At 40.7% G+C, this 12,032-nt stretch overlaps 1 protein-coding gene across 4 annotated transcripts in view; it reads left to right on the top strand.

Moving 5' to 3' along the window:
• The window catches only part of prkcz (protein kinase C, zeta), a 151,832-nt gene that overhangs the window by 71,200 nt on the left and 68,600 nt on the right, over positions 1–12,032 (top strand). The window contains exon 1 of one of the 4 annotated variants that reach the window (XM_055930866.1): positions 6,914–6,965. The exons of the other annotated variants lie outside the window; for them this stretch is intronic. Coding sequence (XP_055786841.1) covers positions 6,929–6,965 — 37 coding nt within the window. The 5' untranslated portion in view covers positions 6,914–6,928. Of the gene's footprint in view, positions 1–6,913; positions 6,966–12,032 lie in introns of those variants that run through there. 4 annotated transcript variants of the gene reach the window in all.

Below are 12,032 nucleotides of genomic sequence, written 5' to 3' on the forward strand. Positions count from 1 at the left end.
TATCTGTCTTGTGTCATCCTCTACTGTCCTTATTTGATTTAGTTATTTAGCAGATGTTTTTATCCAGAGCGACTTACAGTTAGTGCCTTCATCTTCAGATGGCTCGGTGGGACAACCACATATCACAGGGATAGAAAGTACATTTTCCTTAATATCGTAGCTATCAGTAGAGGCAGAGCTAGAAGGGGGGGGGGGGGGTTTAAGTGCAAGTGCTGGTTATTATTTAAGATGCTGTTTGAAAAGGTAGGGTTTCAGATGTTTTCGGAAGATGGTCAGGGACTCTGCTTCATGGATGTCATGGGGTGGGGCTGAGTGACCGAGTGGTTTGGGGTAAAAGGGATGGTTGTATGTGTTATTTGTTTTATAAAGGTATGCGTAGCTAGTGTATGTTGGGTGAGTTACTTTTGAAGTTAGATTGTAGATGGTATTCTGTGTACAGATCTATGTCTAGATTCATGTCGATCTTTATCCTTATCTTAGTGAGAGCCTATTCTTAGGGCAGGAAAATATACAGCTGCATTGTATGAGTTCATGTTAGAACACACACATATTACTATCAGTGTTGGGGAGTAGTGAACTACATGTAGCCCAGCTAGTAGTTTAACTCCATTTTGCAGTAGCTTAGTGGTAGTTGAACTAAATTCAAATCTAGGTAGTGTTTTCAGTAGTTAATGACCTTTTTGCCATGCAGCTTACTACTGGAACTACACACTACTGTCTTAGCGCAAATAAAATCTGGGTAAAGTAGGCAATCCTTTTCTTTCTTTTCGGCATCACACCTGCCTACTTCTCACTTGAAACAATTGTTTTTGTGTTTAATAGGCTAAATTACACATTCTGTTAACCTATGACCCCAATTGCCATTGCAATTTGTAGTCATTTCAGATGTACATATGATCATTTTTCAAATTAAACTATATTTTTCCTTTGGGTAGCTTTAGTGTAGCTTAGCTTCTTCCAGTGTAAAGTAATTGGTAGCTTGGCAAACTACATTTTCAGAGTAGCTTCCCCAACACTGATTACTGTATGTCTGCACACTACATGTTAATGTGTTCTTTCTACATATAGAAGAGGGTCTGTGGCCTGGGGTGGTCTAAGTCGCTGCCAATGAAAAGAAATGACGCTGCAGCATGGGTTCGAACCAAGAGATCCACTGCTATTTCAGCACACTCTCTACCTTTCTTTTCTCTCAATATTCTATCCAATAAACCAAAAATATATTTATTTTATTTCACCTTTATTTAACCAGGTAGGCAAGTTGAAAACAAGTTCTCATTTACAATTGCGACCTGGCCAAGATAAAGCAAAAAATATAGCAGGAGTGAGACTGCCTCTCTCCTTTTTTAATATAAAAAAAAAAGAGAGACAGAAGAGGGTCTGGTAGATACAGTAAGTGGGATTTAGCTGCCTGGCCTGACGGATGGGGGCTAAGTGGTGAGGTTGTGAAACAGAAACCGTTACAGTGGTGGTGGTGATAACACACCCCTCTACACTCGCAAGGCAGAGTGTCAATGATGACTAGTAGCAGGGCTAGTTTAATCCAGGACAGTCATTATTACATAAGACGCCGCAGCAGCACCCCCTGTAAGGCAAGACAAAGGCACCCAGATAATTGGGAACTGGTGTCACATGTTGTTGCGGAATTGGAGAGACAGAGGGAAAGCGAGGACGATAGATGGAGAGAGAAAGAATGGATGGAAAGTATAATGACGAGAGATTGGACGATAAAATGGAGGGAAAGAGCACGAGAGAGTGTGCGGTAAGGGGAATAGAAAATAAGTTATCGAAAACGTTTTAAATCAAAGACATACCTTCAAGCCTGCAGAGCAGGAGCCCTTAGATTCCCTTCATCAAAGGAAGTGGAGAGCGAGCATGGCATTTTGATGATGAGTGTACGGGGGTGTCATGGTAGTTCACATTCACCATTAGACATCAAACGGAAGAAAATGGATTGAAAGAGGGAGGGTGCTACCTGAACTTGTCCAAAAATAAATGATTGTTTACATTTTTCATTGCAAAACGTGTTGCTAGAGTGTGCCCTAATGAATACAACCCTTGTAATGGGATGCAGCTATTATAGTATGTGTCCACTGTATCGCAATGTTTTTTTCTTCTTCTCGTACAGCACACCCTGCAACATGCCATTTCAGTGTCCTTTTTAGTTGATTTAGTAAATATTTTCTTAACTCTATTTCTTGAACTGCATTGTTGGTTAAGGACTTGGAAGTAAGCATTTCACGGTAAGGTCTCCACCTGTTGTTTTCGGCGCATGGGACAAATAAAATGTGATTTGATTTGTAATATATCATCTGCCAGTGAAGCCATAGTCACGGCATAAAAAAATGGTTTGGGTTGCTAAAGCTGCTGATTCTATTAGAATGGGAACCAGTCTGTTTTTGCTCTCTTGCCAACTCCTTATGGAATTGTCATGCCAAACATGTTTGGTGTGACATTGAGTGAAAATGAGTAGGCATAAACAGTTCTGGGACCAGGCTATGATACTATCACAAACTTAATTTGTATAGTACTTCTTTTGAGTGGATCCGTATGGTGTGTTGGGACAGATAGACGGAATTCCATTACCATGGTGTCGTCTTAGCAACAGCATCTTAGAGCTGCTGACTCATTGGCTCATAGCAGTGTGTTGACTGCAGTTCAGGATTTCCCACTCACTGTCCCCTTTGGACATGCTGACAATCGCCACAGCCCTGAAAGACGATTTCTTTTCAAAGTTCACTGCTAACTTCTACTTCTGTTATCTTCCACAAAGAGAGTTAAGTTGAAATGAATTAAACGACCGTTAAATTAAGAACATACTTTGTCACGCTATAACATGGAGGGCTAAATGTATCTGAGTGGCTTTGGGGCTATTGGATACACTACATCTATTCTCTATCTCTACATGGCATATAAATCGCTGATGTCTCCCATGAAGATGTTCAAATGGGGACAGTCCCCAGTTTATCAGTATGGGCTGTACTGTATATGGGCAGGGCACTCGTTGAAATGTTCATTCTGTAGCGTGCTGTGTAGTCTGTCTACTTTATTTAATTTAATTTTTGACCTTTTTTTATAAAGGTTTTTCTCATTGAGATAACTTCTCTTTTCCAAGAGAGACCTGGTCCAATAGCAGCAGGAGGAACAACGTTTCAGACAAAACAACTTACATACACTAACACAACATTAAACAGAACTATAATCACACATACAGTACACATACTTGACTAAAAACAGCTGTCCTAAAGACAATTACACTCTTCTATGATATATACGTCGATCAAGTGTTTAAACTCCACCAACGAAACTAGATCATCACATTTTTAAATGTTCAGGAGAGAATTCCAGGACCACGGTGCTAAGTAACTAAAACTATTTCTACCATGACCTGTTCTAATTTTTGGTACTGTTAGAAGCATATGAGAATGGGACCTTAATTGATATTTATTTACCGACCTGACTAAAAAAGAACAGAGATAAAATGGCATTTTACTCAATATGGCCTTATAAATCAGTGTATACCAGTGTTTAAGCCTACGCAAGGTCAATGACGACCAGCCAACAGCGCTGTAGAGATCACAATGATGTGTTAGACGTTTCTGATTTGTAATGAACCTGAGGGCCGCATTATATACTGAATCAAGTGCTCTCAGGGTAGTGGTTGAGGCTTGCATATACAGTTGAAGTCGGAAGTTTACATACACCTTAGCCAAATACATTTAAACACAGTTTTTCACAATTCCTGACATTTAATCCTAGTAAAAATTCCCTGTCTTAGGTCAGTTAGGATCACCACTTTATTTTAAGAATATGAAATGTCAGAATAATAGTAGAGAGAATGATTTATTTCAGCTTTTATTTCTTTCAACACATTCCCAGTGGGTCAGAAGTTTACATACACTCAATTAGTATTTGGTTGCATTGCCTTTAAATTGTTTAACTTGGGTGAAGCGTTTCAGGTAGCCTTCCACAAGCTTCCCACAATAAGTTGGGTGAATTTTGGCCCATTCCTCCTGACAGAGCTGGTGTAACTGAGTCAGGTTTGTAGGCCTTCTTGCTCGCACACACATTTTCAGTTCTGCCAACAAATTTTCTATAGGATTGAAGTCAGGGCTTTATGATGGCCACTCCAATACCTTGACTTTGTTGTCCTTAAGCCATTTTGCCACAACTTTGGAAGTATGCTTGGGGTCATTGTCCATTTGGAAGACCCATTTGCGACCAAGCTTTAACTTCCTGACTGATGTCTTGAGATGTTGCTTCAATATATTCACATAATTTTCAGTCCTCATGAGGCCATCTATTTTTTTGAAGTGCACCAGTCCCTCCTGCAGCAAAGCACCACCACCACATGACGCTGCCGACCCTGTTCTTCACGGTTGGGATGGTGTTCTTCGGCTTGCAAGCCTCCCCCTTTTTCCTCAAAACATAACGATGGTCATTATGGCCAAACAGTTCTATTTTTGTTTCATCAGACCAGAGGACATTTCTCCAAAAAGTACAATCTTTGTCCCCATGTGCAGTTGCAAACCGTAGTCTGGCTTTTTTATGGGGGTTTTGGAGCAGTGGCTTTTTCCTTGCTGAGCGGCCTTTCAGGTTATGTCGATATAGGACTGGTTTTACTGTGGATATAGATACTTTTGTACCTGTTTCCTCCAGCATCTTCACAAGGTCCTTTGCTGTTGTTCAGGGATTGATTTGCACTTTTCGCACCAAAGTACGTTCATCTCTAGGAGACAGACTTGTGGAGGTGTACCATTTTATTCTATATAAATACATTTGATTTGATTATACTCGCGTGCTATTGTTTGTACAGATGAACGTGGTACCTTCAAGCGTTTGGAAATTGCTCCCAAGGATGAACCAGACTTGTGGAGGTCTTGGCTGATTTATTTTTATTTTCCCATGATGTCAAGCAGAGGCACTAGGTTTGAAGGAAGGCCTTGAAATACATCCACAGGTACATCTCCAATTGACTCAAACGGTGTCAATTAGCCTTTCAGAAGCTTCTAAAGCCATGACATCATTTTCTGGAATTTTCCAAGCTGTTTAAAGGCACAGTCAACTTAGTGTATGTAAACTTCTGACCCACTGGAATTGTGATACAGTGAATTATAAGTGAAATGATCTGTCTGTAAACAATTGTTGGAAAATTTATCTGTGTCATGCACAAAGTAGATGTCCTAACCGACTTGCCAAAACTATAGCTTGTTAACAAGAAATTTGTGGAGTGGTCGAAAAACAAGTTTTAATGACTGCAACCTACGTGTATGTAAACTTCCGACTTCAACTGTATATAACATCACTAAAATCTATACCGCCAGTAATGTACCAGCTCCTTCCTGGCCTCCAAAGAAAAACAAGCCTTATGCCGGTAATAAAAACCTATTCTCAGCTTGAGCTTCCTTATCAAGTTCTCTACATGAACAGTGAAGCTCAGCTTATCAACCCACACACCCAAATATTTGTACAATTTAACTTGCTTTATAGTATATCCAGCCAATGTAGCAATGACATGATTTTAGTAACATGTCTGTCATTTGAAAATACCATGCATATTGTTTTACCAAAAATTTAGAACCAGCTTTAAATCATACAGATTCTGTTGTATGATGTTAAATGCTCTTTGGGGATTTTCAAAAGCTAAAGATAAACTACTACCACTTGAATAAAGAACAGTATCATCTGCATAAAAATGAACATCCACTGTTTCAGTAAGATCCCCAATGTTGTTGATATAGAAAATGAACAACAGTGGGCCCAAAATAGAACCTTGTGGAACACCTGAGCACACCTCTATGGACTCAGATTTACAACCATCCGCCAATACACATTGTGTACGATTTGATAGGTATTTTATAAACCAATCTAGAGTATGACCAGTAATTCCACAACATTTTAACCTTTGCCCTAACACAGCATGGCCCGCGATGTCAAAAACCTTTCGACAAATCAATAAAGACAGACACACAATGTAACTTGTTGTCAAGAGCACAATGGAGGTCATTTAAAACCTTCAATGTTGCTGAAACAGTGCTATGGCCAGACCTAAAACCTGATTGCATTCCATTTAAGATGTTGTTTTCTTCGGCCTTTAGTCGGCCTTTAGCTGCCTACTAATTGACAGTACAGACAATTTTGATATGGGTTGATAGTTGTTAAGTAGCGAAGGATCTCCATCTTTCAGGAGAGGCAGTACAAAATCAGATTTCCATAACTTGGGGATTTCCTTAACATCAAGTGTGAGGTTAAAAATACATGTTAAGGGGGGAGCAATGATGTCTGCAGCTAGGTGCAGGAAACGGGGGTCTAGTTCATCAGGGCCAGGGGATTTTTCCCCATCAATTTCTTTCAGGGCTTTACACACTTCTGAAACAGAGAAGGATGAAAAGGAGAACCTGGCGAAGGAGTGCACAGGGGTGTCAGGTAAATTCATAGGGGGTTCAATTATACCTTTGACCTTTTCAAATAAACTGCCTGCATCTAAAAAAATGCATATTCTGCTGATTCTGAAATGCTTTAAGAACAGATTGCATTTTATTGTGAGGTACTAGCTAGTTGCCTATAATTCCTTTTTTTAGTTTTTATTGGCGGCTATTCAAAAAGGCAACTATAATTTCTTTAATTATACTGTTTTTGTAAGTGACCCACATGTGGAAAGCCCCAACATCTTTGAGTGCACTCTTTGAAGGGGACTTGAGGGAGGGAGGGAGGGAGGGTGGGTGTTGGTAGAGTTTATCATCTTCCTGCTAGTGGGATCAGGAACAATGTCTGGAAGTGAGTCTAGCCCCTGTATATGTCCTGTCCTCGAGCCACTGGAACAACTGCCACCACCTCTAGAGAGCAGCTGCCTGCTTTGTCCTCTCCTACTTTAGTGGAGCATATGAACACCTTTAGACCTGCATGGCCTGGGTATAACAACTCTTACAACATGGCTGGATTCTTCCCACTGCCATACACTTGTGCAGGTGCAGTACTTTTTTACTTGTCTGGCTTATCTCTGTTTTTTTCTCTACTACATCAACGCTCTCTCTCTCTCTCTCTCTCTCTCGCTCTGTTTCTCTCCTCTCTTCCCGATCTCTCTCCTTGCACATCTTCCTCGCTCGTCTGTTGAAAATGGGGAGATGCAATGCTAGTCTGTCTGTGTCTCAGCGGAACATGTCTGTTAGCCCAGAGGAAGTGTGTGGGTGTGTGTGTGGGGGTCTCCTCTCAACTTTTTTTCATGGGGCAGGCGAGGAAACAGGTCTCAGAGATGATAAACAATAACCTTTTTCTATTGACTAGCGTGGCTAGCTAACTGTGGCTAATGTAATTTAATTTCCTTTGCCACAGCAAAGATGAAAAGATAATCAACATTCAGAAAACAATTGTGGTCGAGACAGAATCCGGCAGGCCCACTAATAAGCCCACTTAAAGTCAGTAAGCAAGACAATATAATTGTATCCCTAATAATGGTATCGAATGACTCAGGCATTCTATTCTTTCTGACATTGCCGAAGAATGATCAGAAATGACCTCACTAATGATCGACAATGAGAATTTACATCACCCTGCTCCTCTGCTGTCTCATCACCGGGACACCCTCTGCATACAGACGCCTTCTTACTGGCCTGCTACGCTAGACGCATAACTTTTGCAGACTGAGATGCTCTTATTCATTTAAATGAAATCTGAGTAAAAGCACCCCATGGCCCCACTATTTTCAAGATTTCACCGCACAGCCCCACTGGACAGCAATAGGGTGACTTTGCTCATGTCGGCAACAAATTACACATCAAATGTAGCAGGTAAAAAACCTACCTGACGCCCCATATGTAGTTCCTATTTAGCCATGTCCTCGTGCATACAGGACACCATATGCAGAATATGCAGTAGTGAACCTTTCTGACAGCCATAACAAACTCATGAACTTCCTAGTTTACCTGCTTAATGCTATAGGCGCGGTGTAATGTTAGCCGGCACCAGCGACACTCTCTGTGACTCGAGTCTTGTTTGTTGTGTTCACACCGTCCACCCTCATCCTTTAGACAAGTGTTACTGTTGATACAAGCCCCTAAGGCGGTGCGAGGTCAGGAGTACTGTCACTCCAGCAGGCTGGTTGTAAAGGCTGTATCACATTAGATTTGACTGGGTAACTTCGTGCTCACACACACAGACACACGGTCCTTGTTTGGGAGTCCATTTGACTAAAGGGACTGTATTTCTAAGTCTTCAAAAAAACTGAGGGACAGTTGAAATTAATGAAATGATTAGCAAAATGCACCTATGATCAACAACCAATTTGACAGAGCTTGAATAATTTTTTAAAGAATAATGGACTAATGTTGCACAATCCAGGTGTGGAAAGCTCGTCGAGACTTACCCGGAAAGAACCACAGCTGTAATCACTGCCAAGGGTGACTCTAACATGTATTGACTCAGGGGTTGAATACTTATTATAAGTAAATGCAATATTTCTGTATTTCATTTTCAATACATTTGCAAAAATGCCTAAACATTTTCACCTTGTCATTTTGGGGTATTGTGTGTAGATGGGTGAGAAAAAGTATACATTTTAATCAATTTTAAATTCACACTGTAACACATTTTTTGGGGGGGAATAAGTCAAATGGTAAGAATACTTTCTGAAGGCACTGTACATACTAGTAACTGCTCCCTATTGTGCAGTGTCATGGCTTCTGTTTTGCTGATGTGGGAAAAACATACTTGCTTGAATATACAGTGGGGGCCGAAATTATTGACACCCTTCATAAAGATGAGCAATAATGACTGTGTAAAATAAATAATTCAAATACTGAGCTATAATGTATGCAAAAAGAAAAAGGGAAAATATATTTTTTTAAACTAATACAAATTTTTTTCAAAAATAAATAGGGGTCAAAATGATTGACACTCCTAAATATTCTTATAAATAAGTAGTCAAAAGTTTAGTATTTGGTCCCATATTCCTAGCACGCAATGATTACATCAAGCTTGTGACTCCCATGAGGCTGAAAGAAAGTGTTATAATTTCCTGTCATAAAAAAGAAGAAGACATGTTGATATGCTATCCGGGGGGCCCGATCTCTGGGGGGGACCACCGCCCCCAAAAGCTTGTTGGCTGCGGGGGTGTGGGGGGTGCTACGCCAGTGAAAATGACACAATAGATTATTTACCATTTCATTTCTATTGGGCACAAAATAATCTGAAACACAACCAAAATGAACTGAAAATGCATCCAACAAGTTTGTAGAGTCACAAGCTTGATGTAGTCATTGCGTGCTAGGAATATGGGACCAAATTCCTTTACCACCTGCATCCCTCATCTACTCTTCAACAGATTGTAACAGCACATTTTATGGAATTGCATCATGAGACTCACATAGAGTCAAGTAGGCCTACTGCAGTTTACCAGAAAGAGTGTGACAGAAAAAGAGAGCAGGATAGAGAGAGATTGGAGGGGGATCTTATGCCCATATCAAGCTGAGTCAGAGGACCTGAGTCAGCCAAACTGCTAGCGTCAGACATGTGGCTGCCACCCACCTGTAATGTGGCAGGTAGTTCACTCGCCGACGCCCACACGCACCCTCGACTAGAGGGAAAATGATTGGCTCATTTTTGCTTCCCCACAGTGGCATGTTGTCTCGTCCACCCCCCCCCCCACCCCCCCCATTCTACTGATGTGGATGAAGGAAAAGAGGGAAGACCGAGTATCTATGGAAACACAGCGAGCTTGTTGATTTGTGGCAGATTTGGTGCATTCCCTTTGGGTGCCTGGAGTTATAACAGGATTAGACAGAGAATCTGAAGAGGAGTGTTGATAAAAAGAGTGATCTATTTCTTTGTCTCCGTCTGGCATGGTGTGTCTGCCCCGTCTTTATACACACAGGACAGATGTTGAGAAAATACCTCGTTAGCAATGTGTGCCTCCACATTATTGCACCGAGAACCCGCTGCCATTGATCAGAGGAGATGTAATCAGAGACATTCATTGAGATGACAAGGTCTGTTTGGCTGAGTACAACTATTCACAACAGACACCATCCAAACAGTACATCTGGAAGAAAGGCCCTGGTTGTGTCCAAAATGGTACACTATTCATTTTATGGACCCTGGTCAAAAGTAGTGCACTATATACAGTGCCTTCAGAAAGTATTCACACCCCTTGACTTTTTCTACATTGTGTTGTGTTACAGCCTGAATTTAAAATGGATTAAATTGAGATTTCTGTCACTGGCCTACACACTACACAATGGCCCCATAATGTCAAAGTGGAATTATGTTTTCTGAAAATTTTACAAATTAGTTAAAAATAAAAAGCTGAAATGTCTTGAGTCATTAAATGTTTTACCCGTTTGTTATGGCAAGCCAATATAAGTTCAGGAGTAAAAATGTGCTTAACAAATCGCACAATAAGTTGCATGGACTCACTTTGTATGCAATAATAGTGTTTAACATATTTTTGAAAGCCTACGTTATCTCTGTACCCCACACATACAATTATCTGTAAAGTCCGTCAGTCGAGCAGTGAATTTCAAACACAGATTCAATCACAAAGACCAGGGATGTTTTCCAAAGCCTCGCAAAGAAGGGTACGTATTGGTAGATAGTTTTTTTTTTAAAGCAGACGTTGAATGTCCCTTTGAGCATGATGAAGTTATTAAATACACTTTGGATGGTGTATCAATACACCCAGTCACTACGAAGATACAGGCGTCCTTTCTAACTCGGTTGCCGGGGAGGAAGGAAACCGCTCAGGGATTTCACAATGAGGCCAATGGTGACTTTAAAACAGTTTGAGTTTAATGGCTGTGATAGGACAAAACTGGGGATGGATCAACAACATTATAGTTACTCCACAATACTAACCTAAATGACGGGGGGAAAAGAATACAACATTTTCCAAAACATGCGCCCTGTTTGTAATAAGGCACTAAAGTAATACTGCAAAAAATGTGGCAAAGAAATTCACTTTATGTCCTGAATACAAAGCGTTATGTTTGGAGAAAATCCAACACAACACTTTACTGAGTACCACTTTTCATATTTTCAAGCATGGTGGGGGGGCTGCATCATGTTATGGGAATGCTTTTCATCAGCAAGGACTAGGGAGTTTTCTTAGGATAAAAATGAAAGGAATAGCTCTAAGCACAGGCAAAATCCTAGTGTCTGCTTTCCAACTGACACCGGAAGACAAATTCACCTTTCAACAGGACAATGAACTAAAACACAAGGCCAAATATAAACTTTAGTTGCTTACCAAGACAACATTGAATGTATCTGAGTGGCCTAGTCACAGTTATGACCTAAATCGGTTTGAAAATATATGTCAAGACTTGAAAATGGCTGTCTAGCAATGATCAACACCCAACGCGACAGTTGAAGAATTTTAAAGAGTAATGTGCAGATATTGTACATCCAGGTGTACAAAGGTCTTAGAGACTTACCCAGAAATACTCACATCTGTAATCATGCCAAAGCTGGTTTTAACATTTAAAACTATATAGGGAATAGGTTGCCATTTTGGACGTAGCCCTCTCCATAAAGCCTACAGTACAATCAACCTCTGCAACAGGGATATGTAGCTATTACAGGTCTTTTTGCTGTTGTTTCCTCTCTTTCTTTATGCCGTTTGTTCCTCTCCTTAATCCTCATCCAGTTGTTCAAACGGCCTTAAGTGTCTCGTCTAGCACTTAAATCCCCTTCGCTATGCCTGATTGGCTGTAGCTAGCTGCTCAGAGAGACAGAGCGAGACAAAGCTGAGAGTGTAGTTAGGGGGCACCGAAGGAATACAGAGTTGCTGTACATAAAGTTTAGGGATTCACTATACCTGCTTGAAATGGAGCAGTGGGTGAATATGTGACGGCTAAAGTCGACTGTCAATAGTGAGATAGACAAACATATGGGGAGAGAGGCACTCATGTGCCTCACACAAAGAGAGAGACATAAACAGATATTTAGGCTTAAATGTAAATGGTGTGGGTTCCCCGTTAATGATACCGCGGCAAGGCAAAGTACATGACATTTGAAACAGCCACTGACTGGCTTGCTGAATG

The sequence above is a fragment of the Salvelinus fontinalis genome, chromosome 8 (genome assembly GCF_029448725.1).
Source record: "Salvelinus fontinalis isolate EN_2023a chromosome 8, ASM2944872v1, whole genome shotgun sequence".
NCBI classification, from domain to species: domain Eukaryota; kingdom Metazoa; phylum Chordata; class Actinopteri; order Salmoniformes; family Salmonidae; genus Salvelinus; species Salvelinus fontinalis.